At 46.0% G+C, this 19,839-nt stretch overlaps 1 protein-coding gene across 2 annotated transcripts in view; it reads right to left on the bottom strand.

The window, feature by feature from the left end:
• Window positions 1-160: 160 nt before the first annotated feature.
• The window catches only part of LOC147636015 (uncharacterized), a 22,426-nt gene continuing 2,747 nt past the window's right edge, over window positions 161-19,839 (bottom strand). For both annotated transcript variants that reach the window (XM_086801457.1, XM_086801455.1), the window contains exon 3: window positions 161-478. In XM_086801457.1, coding sequence (XP_086657583.1) covers window positions 302-478 — 177 coding nt within the window. In that variant the 3' untranslated portion in view covers window positions 161-301. The remainder of the gene's footprint in view (window positions 479-19,839) is intronic.

Genomic DNA, 19,839 nt, shown 5'->3' with positions numbered 1-19,839 from the left:
AGGAGAAATTTTATGGTTGATTGGGAGAATATAGGAAATCACTTCAAGGAATATTCTTGTAACTTTTTGACTATTAAGATTCACCGACTAATGCAAAAAGTATCCTTGTGCTATTGACACTATCAAAAATAAAGTTTTTTTTTTCAAAAGGATGACCATCAAACTCAATCGGTCTTTATTGAAAAAATATATAAGTTAGCCAGTTTTGTTCCCAAAAACCAAAAAAAAAAACACTAGAGGGCAGTTTTTAATCTAACACTAGCTATTGAGTTAATCCCTCTTTTTTACATGATCCAAAAGGCTACACAGGTGAACTCTTTGTGAAAGCTTCACCAACATTTGGGGAAGGAAAAAGGTGGTGGTGTGGTATGTCCTGCCGCCTTTGGCGCATTTCTTGGATCTCATTTTCTCGTATAAATGGCAATTCGCTTCGTTTCTTCATACTTAGGTGCAACCTTTCTTTCCAAATGCGTCCATCCTGCATTACGACAATGCTAGTTGTTGAGTAAAACCAAAAAGCTCTTTAATGCGGCCTCAAGTCAAAATAGACATAGCCATTCAAAAATACTTATAAAGTTATTAAGGGCAGATTAATTCAATCATGATTGGAAAGTGGATTCTGGGCATTCTTCCCATCACATATCATAAATCAGCCAGCTTGGCCCTCTTATGGGATCATGCAAGAGCTCCATCCAATTAAACATGTTCGTCCATGAGTTTTTAGTTATGAATATTGGTTGACATAATTGAAATGATGCATCTTTACACACAACATATGAATTGCCCCATAAATGATGCCAATGCTGATGGTTTAGCAGAAAAAATCCGACACATGATGCTACCCCTCTACATGGACAGCCAGCCCTTACCACTCAGCAAGTGAGTTAAACTCAGCTTAGCTAGCACTATAAAGTTTTGTGTCCAGCTTAAACACGACCAAGTGAGGTTGCATGCAGCCATAGTTGTATAGTTATACCAACCAAATGCAAACAGCAACCCCCTGAAACATTTTGAAAACTGCAATAAACGAAAACAAAAGCAGACCCCAATGCCATCTCGCATGCAACAACATCAGATTAGTTGCATTCCTTAGGCAGGCACACAAGCGTGAGCAGGATCAAGTTGAAAATTGTGTTATGTTGTAGCCCCAAGGGAGAAAACATACCACAACAGCAATAGCACAACTGCACACTTTTATACAGGAGCGCTCTCAATCTCTTTATTGACATCTGGGTAGGATGTACCAAGCATAGTTAACACCTTTAACAGTTTGAACACAATGAAGTAATGTTTCTCCACTCCAAGAAAAGGGAATGGTTCATGGGATGCAACCAATCAGCAGTAGCATTATTGAGCACCCTTGTGGGCACCTGTCACCATTTGGCCGCCCAAGTGGTCTTCCCCTATTTCGTGCCAAGGAACTTCGTGTCACCATTTTGGCCAAGGACCTTCGTGTCGCCTGTACTAAGGCCAGGACTCGCGCCAAGCCTCATGTCACCTATAGTGTGGCCAAGACGTGGAACCCACTGTCAGGGATCCCAATTTAGGCTTCCCATTGAGCCAGTTTCGTGTTTGGGGAGACCTGCTCTTTACGGGTTCCAGGAACAGAAGATATATCCATTGCATAATGCATATGCATGCATCTCTGCCTGCTTGAAACTGTTTTTGCGTGACTTGATTTCGTGCGAATGCCTGCTTTGACATGTCCAGTCCACGGGCAGGGGACAGCCACCAGTGAGAAATGTGAATTCCCTGTATTTTGACATGGTTTGTGTCATGTGAAAAGGTGGTAAGTATTCATTTAACCCTTGTTTATTATTGTAAAGGTTTTACAACCTTAGCAGTTCACACTTATTAAAGTTGGGCATCGGTCACTAGCCCAATGCCCAGGACTCGAGGTTAAAAGAGTGGCCATTCCAAACCTTGGACACGCACACATGGCCTCATGATTGTGTGGACACTTAAAGGAGGTGCCCGCCATTGATTACGGTGAGTTGTGCCACTTGGCACAAGGGGCTTGGACCTCTCCACCTCCTTTCCCCCAATCTGCTCCACCTCCTCTCCCCCATTCGTCTCCTGCAAGCTGGCACCCATCACTCTCCCCCTTCCTGGCTGAAAATCGACCATCTCTCTCTTCCTCTCTTTTTCTGCTGGTCAACTGCTCCCCTAGTGGATAACTACTATACCTGCTGTGCACTTGCTGTGGGCACCTACTGTACCTGCTGTACCTGCTCTGCACTTGCTGTGGGCACCTAATGTACTTGCTGCATCTGCCGGGAACCCTATTCTACCTGCTGTACCTGCTCTGCACTTGCTGTCGGCACCTCCTGTACTTGCTGCACCTGCTGGGAACCCTATTCTACCTACTGTACCTGCTGGAAACCCTATTCTACCTACTGAACCTGCTGGGAACCCTACTGTACCTGCTGTGCTGCTGTGAACCATATTATATCTACTGTACCTGCTGGGAGCCCTACTGTACCTGCTGTACTACTGGGAACCCTACTGTACCTGCTGGGAGCCCTACTGTACCTGCTGTACTACTGGGAACCCTACTGTACCTGCTATGCCGCTTGTACTACCTACTGTACCTTCTGTATCGCTTGTACCTTCTGTATCGCTTGTACTACCTACTGTACCTTCTGTATTGCTTGTACTACCTACTGTACCTGCTGGAAACCCTACTGTCCCTGCCATATTGCTTGTACTAGTCATTGTACTTGCTGGAAACCTTGCTGTACTTGTTGTACCACTTATACCCGCTGTCGTACTTGCTGTGTACACCTCTGTATTTGCTGTACCAGCACCCATATTGGTTGTATTTGCTGAAACAACCCTTGTACTTGCTGTTGTGCTGTACTGGAGTGTACACTTGAACCTGGTCGTGTGCTTGTGCTTGTTTGTAAACTCATATTTGGAGGATTTGAACCCTAGTCTCTGCAAGAGGATGAGCCAGGCTCAAGTACGAGAGCGCCTGTTTGTGCGTGGTCACAGAACGACAGTTTCATGTTCATCCATCTCTAGGTGTATGAGATTGGTGGTCAACTCACAGTGACTCTTACGACATGTCCTACATCGACATTCTACTCCGACACACTTTTGTTTGTGTAACTTGTCTTCATACTTGCATTGCATTGGATTATCTGGCTGGCAAGCCCTTGGAACTTTGTACAGATTTAAATACTCCAATAATATATTCCAGTATTGAGAGGGGGGGGGGGGGCGGGGTCGGCCCGTTCGTGGCCCCACTGATGGTGTACTGTGCAGTGCTTGTCTATTTTGCAAATTATCTTGTGCAATGATATATCATTAAGTTGTTATGTGCAAAGTGGCTTTTACATATTAAGTGTGACGTGCGTATTGTTCACGAGACGGTGCCCAAGAACATTCACTCCTAGCTGGTGCAGTTTCAGCACCCCTTCTGCCCACCTTTGTGTAGCCTAAGGCACCCCAATTTTTGCTACTTTGGCCATGTCCAAATGATGTTCGAGCTCATTATTCCTTGTAACGTTATTTTGCTTGTGTGACATGCATACTTATGCGGACGCATGATTACTTATGAATAATTAACACTAAGCTACAAAGTTGAATAGGTGGTTAGTATAGATTTAACCCTTGTTTATTATTGTAAAGGTTTTACAACCTTAGCAGTTCACACTTATTGGACATCGGCCACTACCCCAGTGCCTAGGACTCGAGGTTAAAAGTGTGGCCATTCCAAACCCTGGGCACGCACACATGGCCTCATGATTGTGTGGACACTTAAAGGAGGTGCCCACCATTGATTATGGTGAGCTGTGCCACTTGGCACAAGGGGCTTGGACCTCTCCACCTCCTTTCCCCCAATCTCTTTAACTCTCAACCAATGGCGGGCGTCTATCTCTTCGTATTTCCAGTTGTACCTATCTATCAAGATGAAGACTTGGTCGAGGGAATATCTGAAAGAAGCCATTTCTTACTTAGGTTAGACCTAGGCTAAGACCTTTGCAAGTCCTACATGCAACCTATGCTACATGCAAAAATGGTGTCACGTGCATCCTGCACTTGGATGCCACATGGACATATTTGAACAAGAAGGTGCAGGACTTGGAGTGGAAAATTGGTCCCATGTGAGCCCAGTCTGGGACGAGTCACCCAGCGTTCCACTCCATGCGTCCGAGGTCAGGTGTGCATTGTCCTACACATGAAGCACTGCCAGTCTGCGCTGTGAGTCTCCCTCTGGAATGATGTCAGTCGCTCTCTGTGTTTGATCTACGACCAGATGTCAGACATTTGTGTAGACCATGTAGGTTTGCATGTAGAATAGGGGCCAGCTCACAGGGCTGCCCTAGAGCCGAGCCTAAGGCTCATGCAATGGGCATGGGAGAGGTTTAGAACCACCCCAAGCGGCCAGGAGGGCCCCATACTGAGCCCACCAGCCCTGGTGTGGGCTGGGCAGGCTGTCGGCCAGCCCTAGGGGCTCTGGCCAGGCAGCCGACAGGTCCCAAGCCCTGCAGTCGGTTGTGTGTGGGGCAGCCCCACACTAGTTGCATTTGGCTGCCCAGCAGCCTGGACACCCAGCCAGGGCATAAGCGCAGGCTGGACAGCATTGTAGGTGTGAAACGATGGGCAAATAAAGCATTTAATGCTTATTAAAACAGGTCGTGAGCTTTTCACAGCAATCCGACTTCAGGATGCTGGCCGACCAGGGCTAGAGAAGGGTATAAAAACCCAGCCAAGAAAACAATGGAGGTATCTCATATTTCACAAAGTGCTGCAGCAACTCAAGGGTCCGGACAGCCAAGGGAGAAGAGGGTGAAGGTTGAAGGTCAAGGGCAGAGATTTATCTCAGCCAAAACAGGTCAAGTCAGTCTTTTATTTTCTGATTTGCATCATTCTAATAGAAGTAAACACACCATTCGTGCTGGGGGCCCTACAGAGGATATTCGGGACCCAATATTGTGTCCTCTTCTCCCTCTCTCTCTCTCTCTCCTCTTTGAACCTGCGCCTCTTTCTCTCCCTTCGAACCTGCCTGCTTTCTTTCTCCTCTCTCTTCGCTGCCCCTCCTCTCTCTCTTTCTCTCTGTTCGCTTCACTGTTCGCCCCTGCTCGCCGCCCTCTCTCCCGCCTCTCTCTCTCTTCGCTGTTCGCTGTTCGCCGCCCTCTCTCTCTCTCTCTCTCTTCGCTGTTCGCCGCCCTCTCTCTCTCTCTCTCTTCGTTGTTCGCCCGCCTCTCTCCCGCCTGGGCTGGCTCGCTATGCTGGCCCGTCTGCATTTCTGCTAGGCCCTAATCGACTCTCACATAGAGCTTTTGAGGCCTCCACGCAGCTCGCAGAGAGTGGAGATAGGAGATCATGGTATTCACAGATGATACAGTGGCTCACTCAGCATGGTCTTGACATAGATCACTTGCCACCTTTCCAGTATGATATACATGCACCACACATCCAGCTCTCTCACAATGAGAGGAACAGAGTCCTTCGGCAGGATTTATGGCAGTGATACACTCAAGAGACTTGGATTACACCCAATCAGCCTCTACCGCCGAAGATGCTATATTACAGAGATCAGTTTATGCGTATCTCAGCGGATGGATTCATACAGAGACCTAGATACATGGATGTGTACATGCCTCACAGTGCTTGAGTGGTGATTGGCCAGCTCAGAGTGTCATCACACCAGCTTGAGATTGAGGCAAGTAGGGCAACACGGATCCCCAGAGCAGAGAGGATATGCAGACTATGCCAGGAGGAGGTTGAGAGTGAGGAACATTATGTATGCAGATGCAGAGCATATAGTGTCATTAGAGAGAGATACACCACCATCTTCAATGGACACCCCTCACTCCACCAGATCATGGAGTCCGTAGACCAGCGCAGATTTGGCCAGTTCTTGCTAGAGACACAGCGCCACAAAGAGACACTGCTACGGACTCATACCACAGGGAGAGGTGGGCGACAGCTCCAGCTTACTGATTTCTTCCAGAGATCTATCCCAGTGCCTATTCTGACACAGGAGGGGGTTACACTTCAGCGCGCTACGGACCTCTGAGCCAGACGAAGACCGAGAGCACCAGGCTACCAGACTCCCAGACTACATCAGAGGGAGATCACAAAGATACGGGCTCGACATCAGCACCATATCTAGGAGCGGCTAGCTCACTTACACTCACACTTGGAGATCATGCTCCGATGTATTTTTGCCTCGCCATCACCTATGTATCAAATATTACACCCCCATTATGGTATTGGTTGGAGCTAGATAGATCCGCATTGCATTCTTGTATACCCTGCGCATATAGGTTGCATACTGAGCCTCTAGCAGTAGTGCTCCATCCATCACACCCCCCCACTAGCTCAGTACTTTCATAGTTTATTTCATGTTCATTTTGTCCTTTTTTTTCTGGACATCCAAAAGACATTGAGAGTTGTATATTGATTTGTCTCATAGGTCGAGTTCGGCTTCTAGTAGACGTTAATACAGCTCTCTCTCTCTCTCTCTCTCTCTCTCTCTCTCTCTCTCTCTCTCTCTCTCTCTCTATATATATATATATATATATATATATATATATATATATAATTTTTTTTATTTTTCTGCACATCTACTTTCAGTTTTGTGCGTTATTCTTGTCATGAACGATTGCTGATTTCTGAGCATTGAAGTTACCGATCTACTCCAAAGCTTCCACATGTTACAGTGGTATCAGAGCCTACTTCAAGTGTAAAGATTCAGCAAGAAAAAGAAGAAAAGAAGCCCAGAAAATTTTTCTCATTTGTGGTTGGTTTCCAGACTCCGATGGACCACCCCTTTCGGAGTGACTCCTGTCCCTCGAAGGACGGTAGGTTTTCAGCCACCGGAAGTCTCCCCCACGCATAGTGGATGGTCAAATTGCGCTCTGGAAAGGTAGTGCATTTTCCTGCTATGTCGAGCTACGACAACGAGAGAGAGAACAAGATCCTTGGGACCGAAGTGCACCAGGCAGTCCATCTAGGGCATCAGGCATGAGTGTACTAGAGATGTTCCAAAAGATGATGCGAGCAATCGCAGAACAGGGTACCAAATTGGAAGAGTAGAAGGCGCAGATACTGGCTCTGGAAGAGCGCACCCGTTCTCCAGCTCCTCTTTTTCCATCTCCTCCTTGCTCTCCTTCCGTTTCCCAGATTCCAAATCCTCTATAAAGGGTGTCAAGACTATGGTCCTACGGTTCGTCGACTTCCGTAGGACCATAGTCCTGACATTCAACAGTGTCAGGACTATGGTCCTACGGAAGTCGACGAACCCTAGCATAAGTTAATAGCTTTCGGAGTCTCGAGAGTATTATTAGTGCTAGCGGGGTTCAGGGGTTAATGGATGTTAGGGTTTGGTCGATGTGTGTACACATCTAAGTTAGCACAGCTCTTAAGTAAGATGGACGGCCGGGCTAGGAGGTGTGGACACAGGCCAGGGTTTTGGTATAAAACCCAACGAGAAACCCTAACTCGTCATTATATGGTTGGGAGGTGAACCGACTTCCACCCTCTCTTCTTCTCCACGCCTAGGCTATGGCGGCTTGAGGAAGACGCAGCCGTAGCGGAGGCGTCACACTGGTATCAGAGCCAGCGGCGGCAGGCGTGACCTGCACGAGAAAGAGCTCGACGCTGCAGCAAAAGAAACGAGCGCAGCCGCCGCCCGTACGGTGACCTCCACGCGTGCAGCCGCAGCCTACGCACGCCTGCGTGAACAGCCGTAGCGGAGGTGTCACACTCAAAATGTCAGGACTATGGTCCTACGGAAGTCGACGAACCCTAGCATAAGTTAATAGCTTTCGGAGTCTCGAGAGTATTATTAGTGCTAGCGGGGTTCAGGGGTTAATGGGTGTTAGGGTTTGGTCGATGTGTGTACACATCTAAGTTAGCACGGCTCTTAAGTAAGATGGGCGGCCGGGCTAGGAGGTGTGGACACAGGCCAGGGTTTTGGTATAAAACCCAACGAGAAACCCTAACTCGTCATTATATGGTTGGGAGGTGAACCGACTTCCACCCTCTCTTCTTCTCCACGCCTAGGCTATGGCGGCTTGAGGAAGACGCAGCCGTAGAGCGGAGGCGTCACACTGGTATCAGAGCCGGCGGCGGCAGGCGTGACCTGCACGAGAAAGAGCTCGACGCTGCAGCAAAAGAAACGAGCGCAGCCGCCGCCCGTACGGTGACCTCCACGCGCGCAGCCGTAGCCTACGCACACCTGCGTGAACAGCCCACAGCGAGCGTCTCCGCCGCCTACCCGTCGTCCGTACGGCCCTACCAGACGGCCACCACAGCGGACGCCTAAGGTGGCGACCAAGGTAGTCCGGCAGTCCTAGAAGGCGATCGGTGAGCGATCGTTGGCGCGCCGTTGGCGAGCGCGCGAGAATTCTCCCTTACTTGAGTGGCACAAGGGGGAGGCTTCACCATCCAAGGAGTGGGATTTTGAACCCACCACCTCAAGCTCCAAGACAAGTGTGCTAGCCACTTCACCTTTTCACTTGTGTTGTTCTTCTCTTCAAAAGAACTCTACTTATTCTTTCAAGGGAGGACACAAACTACAAGGAAAGTGACCTTTTCACCGTCAACTTTCCTTCTTTCAATTTGTGAGAGGAGTTTTCTATGCTCCAAGTTTGGAAGTTTTTGGTGGACGGATCTTCAACGACATGCTACATGCAACACACTTTTTTGCATGCATGTGTTGATTGACGACTCAAGTGGTGATTTCTTCTCGATTTCCGTGCATGCAAGAGGAATTCTTCTACGACGCTTCAATTGGAGTTCGCTTTTGAAGGTAATCCGTTCTCTATTTGTAAGCACGTGCATACCATGGCCTCAACGGAACCGTCTCATGTTCACTTCGATTTTGAGAATGATATGCATGATGTTAGTGAGGCACACCCTTTGGGTGGTGGTGTGGGTGATTCGCGACAGGCCGTTGCGCCTGATCGGGATGACAACATGACCGATGCCGAAGGGGGTGCGAGTCCAATAGATGATTATGGTTTGGTAGACACGTTAGAGTTTGGGCGTCTCACTTCAAGGGTAGTTGCACTTGAGCGCACTATAACAAATGTCAATACCAATCTCACAAACATGAGCACACTTTTTACTGAATTTACGGCACGTTTTGCAAGTGGATCGGCGGCAAGTGGAGGGCCTATTCCGATAGTTATGCCTCCTCTTGTTCCAAATCCTACAGTAGAATCTATTGCACCATCTGCAACACAGGAAGGGGCTATGTTGAAAAACGTGAAGCCGCCTGTGTTTAAGGGAGAGGAGCGCGATCGTAACAAGGATGCGGTCCATACATTTTTACACAAGTGGACGGACTTGCATCGCTTACGCCGCACTCCCGCTGTTGTTATGGTCACTGAGACGAGTCTCACACTTGAAGGTAAAGCCTACAAGTGGTGGATGAGTCTACCTATTGAAACTCGCCCTAAGACTTGGGAGGAGTTTGCGGTAGCTTTTAAAAAGGAGTTCTTACCGCAAAACGAGAAAGATCGGAGTTGGACAGCCTGGGACAAGTGCAAGATGGAAGGTCTTACACTTAATCAGTATGTGTCCAAATACCGTGAAGTCATTCTCAAGCTAGACGGTTTGGATGACTTTCAAAGGTTCGTGGGTTTGTTAGAGGCCTTGATAAAGAATATCAGGCAAAGGTTAAAACCCAGTATCCTAAAACTTTGGAAGCGGCTATCCAAAGTGCCCTTATCTTTGATGACACCATGGATAAGAAGGGCATGGATAGACCGGCCAAATTCAATGGCTCGCAATTTAATGCTAATAAGCGTAAACTTGCCAGCAATTCTACTGAAAACACAAAGAAGTCTAAAGGGTCAAGTGGTCCGTTGTCTCCACAAGACTATGAACGGGCCAAGAAGGAGAAACTATGTTATCATTGCTTAGGTAGTAATCATGAGAAGAAAAATTATCCACAGTTACCTCGCAAGAATAAGGATAAGGTCAAGGAGAAGGCTGTACACATGGTGCAAACGCTTCCCTTGGATGCTGATCCTAAGTATTCTGCGGTAGAGGTTTCGCACACTGCCGAGATGCATGAGTGTAATCTCACTGCATCTATGTGGCAAGAGACAGTTGGACCACATGATTTGGTCCGTATGCATGGCTCCATTTATGGTCATCGAGTACGTATTCTCATTGATGATAGTGCCACGCACAATTTCTTGAACTATGCATTAGTTAAGAAATTAAAGTTGCCGGAGACACAGAGTTCTCATCGTTATGTGGTGTCCACCATTCAGGGGGATGATCACGATGTGTGGGATACTCTAGTACGGCAAGTGCCTGTGTTTGTGCAAGAACACAATATGGTTCTTGACTTCCAAGTGATGAATATGTCTCGTGCGGATGTCATCTTAGGACGGGAGTGGTTGTATGGGTTAGGGTCATCACTCAAAAGGAGTTATGAACATAATACGTTTACGTTTGAGGCCAATGGTAAGCATGTTTTACTTATTGGGGAACGTGATGTACCCCCAACACCACTCATATGTAATGCCGAACTCTCTTTTTTGGAGCATAGTAATCAAATAGAAGAAGTCTATTTTTGTTATTGTGTGTCACAAACTAGTGGGTTTGATGTGCATGATGTTTCTTCTTCAAATGAATCTTCCTCAGCGATGCCTTCTTTCTCTTTACCTTCTTCTAAAATCTCTTTAAATAATCTTAAGCAACCAGTTAATGCTTTGTCTTTGCAACAACTGTTACAAGAATTTAAAGATATTTTTCCTAATGATTTACCAGAGGGTTTGCCACCCGAACGAGCTTTGCCTCATCGCATTGATGTTGTTCCGGGCACCAAACCAATTAGTAAGCCGTCGTACAGGCTTAGTGCGACTGAAGCAGCTGGTGGAACGTCAGCTTGCTGATTACCTTAGTAAGGGCTTCATTCGCCATAGTGCTTCACCATGGGCATCGCCCATTCTTTTGGTGAAGAAAAAGGATGGATCCATGCGCATGTGTGTGGATTATCGCTCCTTGAATGCGGTAACCATTAAGAACAAATACCCGCTACCTAAGATAGATGAGTTGTTTGATCAACTCAAAGGTGCGAAGTATTTTTCTAAAATTGATTTACGTTCAAGATATCATCAAGTGCGTATTAACGCTGATGATATAACCAAGACTGCGTTCCGGACTCGCTTTGGACACTATGAGTTTTTGGTTATGCCGTTTGGGCTTACTAATGCCCCGGCAACGTTTATGACGCTTATGGATAGCGTACTAAGGCCGTACTTAGGCAAATTTGTCATTGTCTTTCTTGATGACATTTTGGTCTATAGTTCGACTTTAGAAGAGCATTTGGAACACTTACGAAAAGTTTTTCAGTTACTACGCGAGAATGCACTTTACGCGAAAGAAAGTAAGTGCGAATTTCTCAAGGATAGCATACAATACCTAGGTCATGTAATTTCTGCAGACGGAATTGCTATGGCTGCTAGTAAGGTTGATGCTATTATGCGATGGCCAACACCTCGAAGTAAGGAAGAACTTCAAATCTTCTTGGGAATGGCAAGATTTTATCGCAAATATGTGAACGGTTATGCAAAGATTGCCGCTCCCATGACTGATCAATTGAAAGGTGCGGCAATTACCTTTCAATGGTGTGAGGAGCAACAACGTAGCTTTGATAAGCTTAAAGTTGCTTTGGCTACGGCTCCCATCTTGGCAATTGTGGATCCTCAAAGACCATTTGTGATTGAAACGGATGCCAGTGCTAAGGCAGTGGGTGCGGTTCTCATTCAAGATGGTCATCCTGTTGCCTATGAGAGCAAGAAGCTCAATCGTGCTCAACAAAACTACTCAGCTTATGAGCGTGAGCTCTTTGCCATCATATATGCCTTACGAAAATGGCGACATTACTTATATGGTGCGCAATTCGAGATTGTTTTTTATCACGAAAGCATAAAGTGGTTTATGAACCAAACAGATTTGCAGGGTCGAAAGGCCAGATGGGCTGAGATCCTTCAGGAGTATGATTGCAAGCTACGCTATCGCAAAGGACGTTACAATATTGTAGCTGATGCTTTGAGTCGTATGCCGGAGATTAATTCGCTGCTATTCACAGAGTTGAAAAGCGAATTGTTAGAATCTTTACGAGGCAAATGCAAGCAGGATTCAACATACTCAAAGGTGTGGAATCATGTTCAAATGAGGGGTCCCTCTCACTCAAACGGTAGTGTTCCCAGTTCTTCCACACATGGTTCTTCTTTATCACAAGATGAACTACAGCAATGGAAAAACTTTTCCATCGATGATAGATACTTACTCCACAAGGGGAGAGTTTGTGTTCCATTGGACTTAGACACTAGGCGCCAAATTCTTTTTGAGTGTCATGATAGTCCAAGTGCAGGTCATGCAGGCATTCGCAAAACGTATGCTCTCGTAAGAAAGCATTTCTATTGGCCTGGACTTCACAAGGATGTTACTGACTATGTTCTGCAGTGTCAGAAGTGTCAAGTGAACAAAGTAGAACGTCTTAAAGCTGGCGGGTTACTGCATCCATTAGAGATTCCCGACGGAAAGTGGGAAAGTATCTCTATGGATTTTATAACGGGCTTGTCCACAACGAATCGTGGACATGATGCCATTTGGGTAATCGTGGATCGATTAACCAAGCTTTGTAGGTTTGTGCCTACCAAGAAAACAGTTACAACTCCAGAATTGGGACGCCTTTTCGTGGAGAATGTTTATCGACTTTATGGCTTACCGTCCAATATTGTCAGTGATCGCGATCGCAAGTTTAATAGCCATTTTTGGCGAGCAGTATTCAGTAAGCTGGGTACTATGTTGAACCTTAGTACAGCTGATCATCCGCAGACAGATGGTCAGACTGAACGGGTTAATCAAGTGCTGGAAGATATGCTTAGGGCATATGTCAGCAAAAAACAATCTGATTGGGAGTCTTATTTGCCTATTCTTGAGTTTGCTTACAATAGTGCAAAGCATGTCTCGACAGGCTTTAGCCCTTTCATGTTGATGTATGGTTTTCAGCCACGTTCACCAGTGTCGGTGGGACTGGCGAATGAGAAAATCAGTCAGGTTAAGGATTTTATCCAAGACCATATGGATTGTTGCGTCTTGCACGATTAAATGTTCATCAAGCGCAAGATCGTTACAAGAAGTTTGCGGACCAGAAACGTAGGCCACTTCACTTTCAAGAAGGTGATTGGGTGTTTCTGAAGGTACCAGAAAACTCCACCAGTTTAAAAACGGGTCCCGTACCAAAATTGTCGCCCCGATTTTGTGGACCGTTTAAGATACTCAAGAAGGTGGGCCCAGTAGCCTATAAACTTGAGTTACCAGCACATTCCAAGGTTCATCCCATCTTTCACGTAAGCCGTTGAGGAAACGCCTTATGGGTCATGAAAGGCCGGTGGATGATTCTTTCTTGGTAGAATATGTGGAACCTCCAATACTGCCTCATGAACCAGAAAGAGTATTGGATTACCACATGTTACGTACTCGCCACCACGTTCGGAAACAAGCTCTTATCAAGTGGAAGGACCGTCCAGAGGAAGGCTCCACTTGGGAAAACATTAGTGTGATGAGGAAACGTTTCCCCACTTTTGTTTTCGAGGACGAAAACTCTTTTCGAAGGGGGGAGTAATGTCAGGACTATGGTCCTACGGAAGTCGACGAACCCTAGCATAAGTTAATAGCTTTCGGAGTCTCGAGAGTATTATTAGTGCTAGCGGGGTTCAGGGGTTAATGGGTGTTAGGGTTTGGTCGATGTGTGTACACATCTAAGTTAGCACGGCTCTTAAGTAAGATCGGCGGCCGGGCTAGGAGGTGTGGACACAGGCCAGGGTTTTGGTATAAAACCCAACGAAAAACCCTAACTCGTCATTATATGGTTGGGAGGTGAACCGACTTGCACCCTCTCTTCTTCTCCACGCCTAGGCTATGGCGGCTTGAGGAAGACGGCCGTAGCGGAGGCGTCACAAAGGGACCCTTTTGAAGGGTCACGACCGCAGCCGAGTTCGATGCTTGAGTTACAGATGCATACAATGGAGATTCGACAACGTGAAGACGACTGCAGATGCATACAATGGGGATCCCATCACTTCAGTGGTTGGGCGGTTGGCTAACCCACGGGACTGGATGGGGTTAGGCTGGTCTGATAGATCGACACGTGGAACATGAACAATACCTTGCGGCTTTGGATGCAAGACTGACACCAGCGGCTTCCTCAAGTCATTTTCCCAAGAAAATAATCTTCAATAAGTATAATGGTAAACTCGACCCTACAACTCTTTTTTTTTTTTTTCCGAGAAAAGATCCTTTCATTAGTTATAAAAAATGCCCACTGGGCTACAAAACCCTCTCCTGCTCATAAGAAGGCAGAGCAGAGAGCCAATCAAGGCAGCTAGGGAGACTCTCCCTAGGTGCAAAAAAGTACACATAACAGTACAAATAACTGAGAGGCTATATCATACGATAGGAGGGGGGAAAATCCAAACAGGTGGCCAGGGACATCCCCAAGATAACCTTCCGTACGGAACGAGCCCACTATGAATTTGTGGTCATGCCTTTTGGCTTGACGAACGCCCCAGCCACATTCAACCGCATGATGATGCAAGTGTTCCGGGAATTGATTGGAAAGTGTGTGTTCATATTTCTGGACGACATACTGGTATTTTCAGCTACTATTGAGCAGCATAACATTGATGTGGAGCAAGAAAGCAATGAGCTCTACGTCAATGAGAAGAAGTCGGAATTTTATTTGTTCGAGGTTCATTACCTTGGATATATAATTAGTGCAGAAGGCATTCGACTTGATCCGGCCAAGGTGGCCGAGATTGTCAATTGGAAAGTACCATAGACTACTTATGACATCAGATCCTTTGTGGGTATATGCCAGGCTTACTCCACCCACATAGACAAGTTTTCTGACTTCTCGACAGATCTCACCGATCTGCTAAAGAGTGTCAGGACTAAAAAGCATTTGAATGACTCCACGAACATTGGAGGCATTCAAGAATCTCAAGGTGGCTTTGTCAGAAGCGCCTCGTCTAGCGCTTGCCTCGTGGGACGAGCTGTTTCAAGTGATCACCGGTGCAAGTAACATCCCAATTGGAGGTGTATTAAAACAGAATGGCCATCCAGTAGCTTACATGTCTCGTAAGTAACTGCATGCAGAAAAGAATTACTCGGTCTACAATCGGGAACTCCTCGCAGTTATTCAGGCCTTGAAACATTGGAAACATTTCCTTTATGGCCGTGACTTTGAGGTTCGCACTGACCATTAGGCATTACGCTAGATTCAGACAATGCAAAGTGCACGTGGAGTGACCGACAACACCGCTGGAGCTAGATATTCCAGCAATTTGGTGGTATGATTGAGTACCTTCCAGGAAAGGCCAATCCAGTGGCCGATGCTTTGAACCCGAAGGGACATGTGACTTTGATTCAAACCACTAGACTCGACATTGTTGGTATGAGACTAGACAACATGAAGCGCACGTACGTGAACATATCTGAACAAGAAGGTGCAAGACCTGGAGTGGAAAACTGGTCCAATGTGAGCCCAGTCCGGGATGAGTCAGCCAGGGTTCCACTCCATGCGTCCGAGGTCAGGTGTGCATTGTCCTGCACATGAAGTAGTGCCAGTCCGCGCCGTGAGTCTCCCTCTGCAACCAGATGTCAGACAGCTGTGTAGACCATGTAGGTTTGCATGTAGAATAGGGGCCAGCCCATAGGGCTACCCTAGAGCCGAGCCTAAGGTTCATGTAGTGGGCATGGGGGAGGTTTAAAACCACCCCAAGGGGCCAGGAGGGCCCCATGCTGAGCCCACCAGCCCTAGTGTGGGCTGGGCATGCTGTCGGCCAGCCCTAGGGGCTCTGGCCAGGCAGCCGACAGGGTCCCAAGCCCTGCCCAGCCAGTCGATTGTGTGTGGGGCAGCCCCACACTAGTTGCATTTGGCTGCCCAGCAGCCTGGAGTCCTGGACACCCAGCCAAGGCATAAGCGCAGGCTGGACAGCATTGTAGGTGTGAAACGATGGGCGAAATAAGCATTTAATGCTTATTAAAACAGGTCGTGAGCTTTTCACAGCAATCTGACTTCAGGATGCTAGCCGACCAAGGCTAGAGAAGGGTATAAAAGCCCAGCCAAGAAAACAATGGAGGTATCTCATATTTCACAAAGCGCTGCAGCAACTCAAGGGCCTGGACAGCCAAGGGAGAAGCTAACGCAAGGGTAAAGGTTAAAGGTCAAGGGCAGAGATTTATCTCAGCCAAAACAGGTCAAGTCAGTCTTTTATTTCTGATTTGCATCATTCTAATAGAAGCAAATACCAAATACACCATTCGTGGCGGGGGCCCTACAGAGTGTATTCGGGAACCAATATTGTGTCCTCTTCTCTCTCTCTCTCTCTCTCTCTCTCTCTCTCTCTCTCTCTCTTTTCTACACAACTACACATCTACTTTTAGTTTCTGATTTGCGTTATTCTCGTCGTGAACAATTGCTGATTTCTAAGCATTGAAGTTATCGATCTACCCCGAAGCTTCCGCATGTTACAAATGGTCTGAAACCCTAAAAACGCAAACCATAATTTCTTATGCAAACTAAAACGGGGCTGAAAATGCTGGTTCAAGGACTGAACTGATGCAAAACAAGGAAACCCTAATTTTGGCCTACAACTCCTAAAACGCAAACCCTAATTCAACGAGCAACAAATGCTACCTAGGATTGACCTAGACTTGGCTGCTAATCCACATGTTTTGACTGCATGCCCTTTTGTTCTTGGCTCTCTTGCCCTTGGCCTTGGCTCTGCAATCTCTGTCTTTGAATGCTTGGAATGACCTTTGACTTGCCCTTTTATAGGGATTTTAATAGCAAGTCGTATTCAAGTCGGCCACCCTTTTTAGACCACAAAAATGTTGGGAATCAATGTCTTGCTTGTGTGTGAACCCACTCTTATGAGTGACGAAGTATGCGTGTGTGAACCATCTCTTAGAGGGGTATCAATAATATTTAGATATTTTGTGTATATATAACTGTCATGTCGGGGGTTGTGGCGGCCCCCAAACCCTACCTATATATGTACATATATGTATATGTATATACATACATATTGTGCATTGTATTTCTCTCTCTTCTCTCTCTCTCTTTGCTCCAATGCCATAGCCATGTTTCAACACAAGCCACCATAGCTGCTCTTCTCTCCCCTCATCAACAAACACCTTCAAATTGGTATCAGAGCCTCACCTATGCTGCTGCTCCCGCCATCGCTGAAGCTACTACCTATTGGTCGCCGTCATCATCACCATCTGCTATGCTGCTTCCTCCACGTGTTGCAGCTATCGCTCACGCGCCACTAGTCAGCCCATTGGCTGCTCAATATCTCCGCCTGTTGTAGAACGATGCTGCTGTTGTGCCCTCCACAGCCGCCTCATCACACATATCCATGTCTCTTCATAAGCTTAGCCAAGCTTAAGCTAAGCAGCAGCTGTCCATCAATCAGGTGCATTACAAGCATTAGAGTGTTGCTACAACTCTCTATAGTATCATTTTCCAAAAAGCCCTAATTTTTGGAAAACCTTAATTTCAAAAAAACCTAACCCTAATTTTCTGTAAAAGGATTGACTCAAGCATTATAGAAGCTAAGACCCCCCTTCCCATATCATGGCCTCCCGCATGTTGATTGAAAAATTCAATGGAGAGAGAATTCACACCTAGCAGACTAAGCTTAAATTTAGTCTGATGAGAGAAGGGCTTTGGCCCTTCATTGAGGTGGAGGAAAAGATGCTTGAAGCAAAAGGTGAAGCCCAGAGAGCTTGGAACTCTAAGGTCGCTTTGCAAATAGAGTTCTATGGCCTAATGTTGCAGTCACATGATAGCTTCAACGCTCATATGAACAAGATGAAGTCTCTGATGAGCTAGCTTGCTGCACTTAAAGCCAAGGTGGGAGAAGATGTGGCCGTAGTTGTTCTTATCAAGTCAATGTCAATGCCTAAAGATTCCTACGGCACACTCAAAAATCTCCCAACCTTACCCTCGAAGGAGTCATCAACTCCTTCAAAGAAGAAGAGAAGAAGTTCAAGAACAAGGCAATAGAAGGGGACAACTCCTTCTTCACAAAGAAGAACTTCAAATGTACAAAGTGCTCCCTTTGTGGTAGGAACAATCATCCTGAGAAAGATTGCTATTCAAATAAGCCGTGCAAACATTGTGAAAAAAACAACCACAATGAAAAGTATTGCTTTCACAAAAAGGAAGATACCAATATCATTGAGGAGATAGAACCTTCCACACAAAAGACCAACTACTGTGTTGATGACAAGCTTTTTAAAGTCCAAAATATGTGTTGTGTTCTATTCAATTGTGTGTTGTTTTCAATTGTTGTGTTGTTTTCAATTGTGTGTGTGACCTGATTCTGTGTTTCCTTTACCCAAGGAATTCCATAACTAGCCTATGAAACTAGAGCCATGTGATTTATCCTTGACAAGAAAACTGGCATGAGAAACCATGAGCCTAGATTTATCCTTGACACAGTATGAGGTAATCCCTTGAGATGGGAACCTTACCCTGGAAGGAGTCATCAACTCCTTCAAAGAAGAAGAGAAGAAATTCAAGAACAAGGCAATAGAAGGGAACAGCTCCTTCTTCACAAAGAACAACTTCAAAGGTACAAAGTATTCCATTTGTGGTAGAAATAATCATCCTAAGAAAGATTGTTATTCAAATAAGTTGTGCAAACATTGTGGAAAAAACAACCACAATGAAAAGTACTACTCTCAAAAAAAGAAAGATGCCAATATCATTGAGGAGACAGAACCTTCCAAACAAGAGACCAACTATTGTGTTGATGACTGGACTTTTTAAAGTCCAAAATATGTCTTGTGTTTTATTCAGTTGTGTGTTGTTTTCAATTGTGTGTGTGACACTATGACCTGATCCTATGTGTACTTTCCCATAACTAGCCTATGAAATTAGAGCCATGTGATTTATCCTTGACCAAGAAAACTAGCATGAGAAACCATTAGCCTAGATTTATCCTTGACATAGTATGAGGTATCCCTTGAGGGAGAGATTGTTGGGAATCAAGGTCTTACCTATGTGTGAACCCACTCTTATGAGTGAGGAAGTATGTGTTTAACATCATTCAGTCCTGCAAATCTATCTCTCCTCTCTCTCTCTCTTAGTTGTCCTGTTCTCCCAAGTCTCAAGTCAAAAATCAGAAGGGAAGGGCCCCATTATTATATGCACGGGCTGATCATTGAGTCTAACCAAGTGCACATTGTCCAAACACATTTTCCCAATTTTTTACTTGAATCTTGTTAGGTCCCTCACCTCTTCACCCAACCATTTACTCCAACACCTTTAAAGCTCTACTCCAACCACTTGCACCTCTTGGTCTCCTGGCCCTTGATTCACCTTCATTTTGGCCTTCCACAATTTCCAGCAAAGTGATGCTCCCCATTAATCACCACACATGTTTGGTCTATGTTGCAACTTGAAATGTTCACCAAAAAGGCATGTTCATAACTAGCAATGTCAAAGTGTATCTCTTATGCTCATATTCATAAACACTCAACAAAAGAATGTCACATGCATCACGCCTCAAATGAATGTGTGAATACTGTTGGGACACTAGTGTTAGGGCAAAATAAGCAAAGAGATCGGCATGGAGCAGGAAGGGCTAGGTTTCGATGTGTTTAAGCAGCCTTGGACCAGCCAGAAACAAGGGCTGGCCTAATTTTGGAGGTAAGAAAGGGGAGAAATCCCCTGTTTTTGGGCCCCACCTGCTTGCAAACAGGCCCCTATTTTTCCCTATAAATAGGCCCCCAATCCCCCTTAATCTGCATCTTCTTCAACTGATAGGGCATGATTATTTA

The sequence above is a fragment of the Cibotium barometz genome, chromosome 8 (genome assembly GCF_041138505.1).
Source record: "Cibotium barometz isolate CiBa-2024 chromosome 8, ASM4113850v1, whole genome shotgun sequence".
Lineage (NCBI taxonomy): Eukaryota > Viridiplantae > Streptophyta > Polypodiopsida > Cyatheales > Cibotiaceae > Cibotium > Cibotium barometz.
Note: the sequence above shows the minus strand (reverse complement) of the source record. Positions and strands in the feature narration are given on the sequence as shown.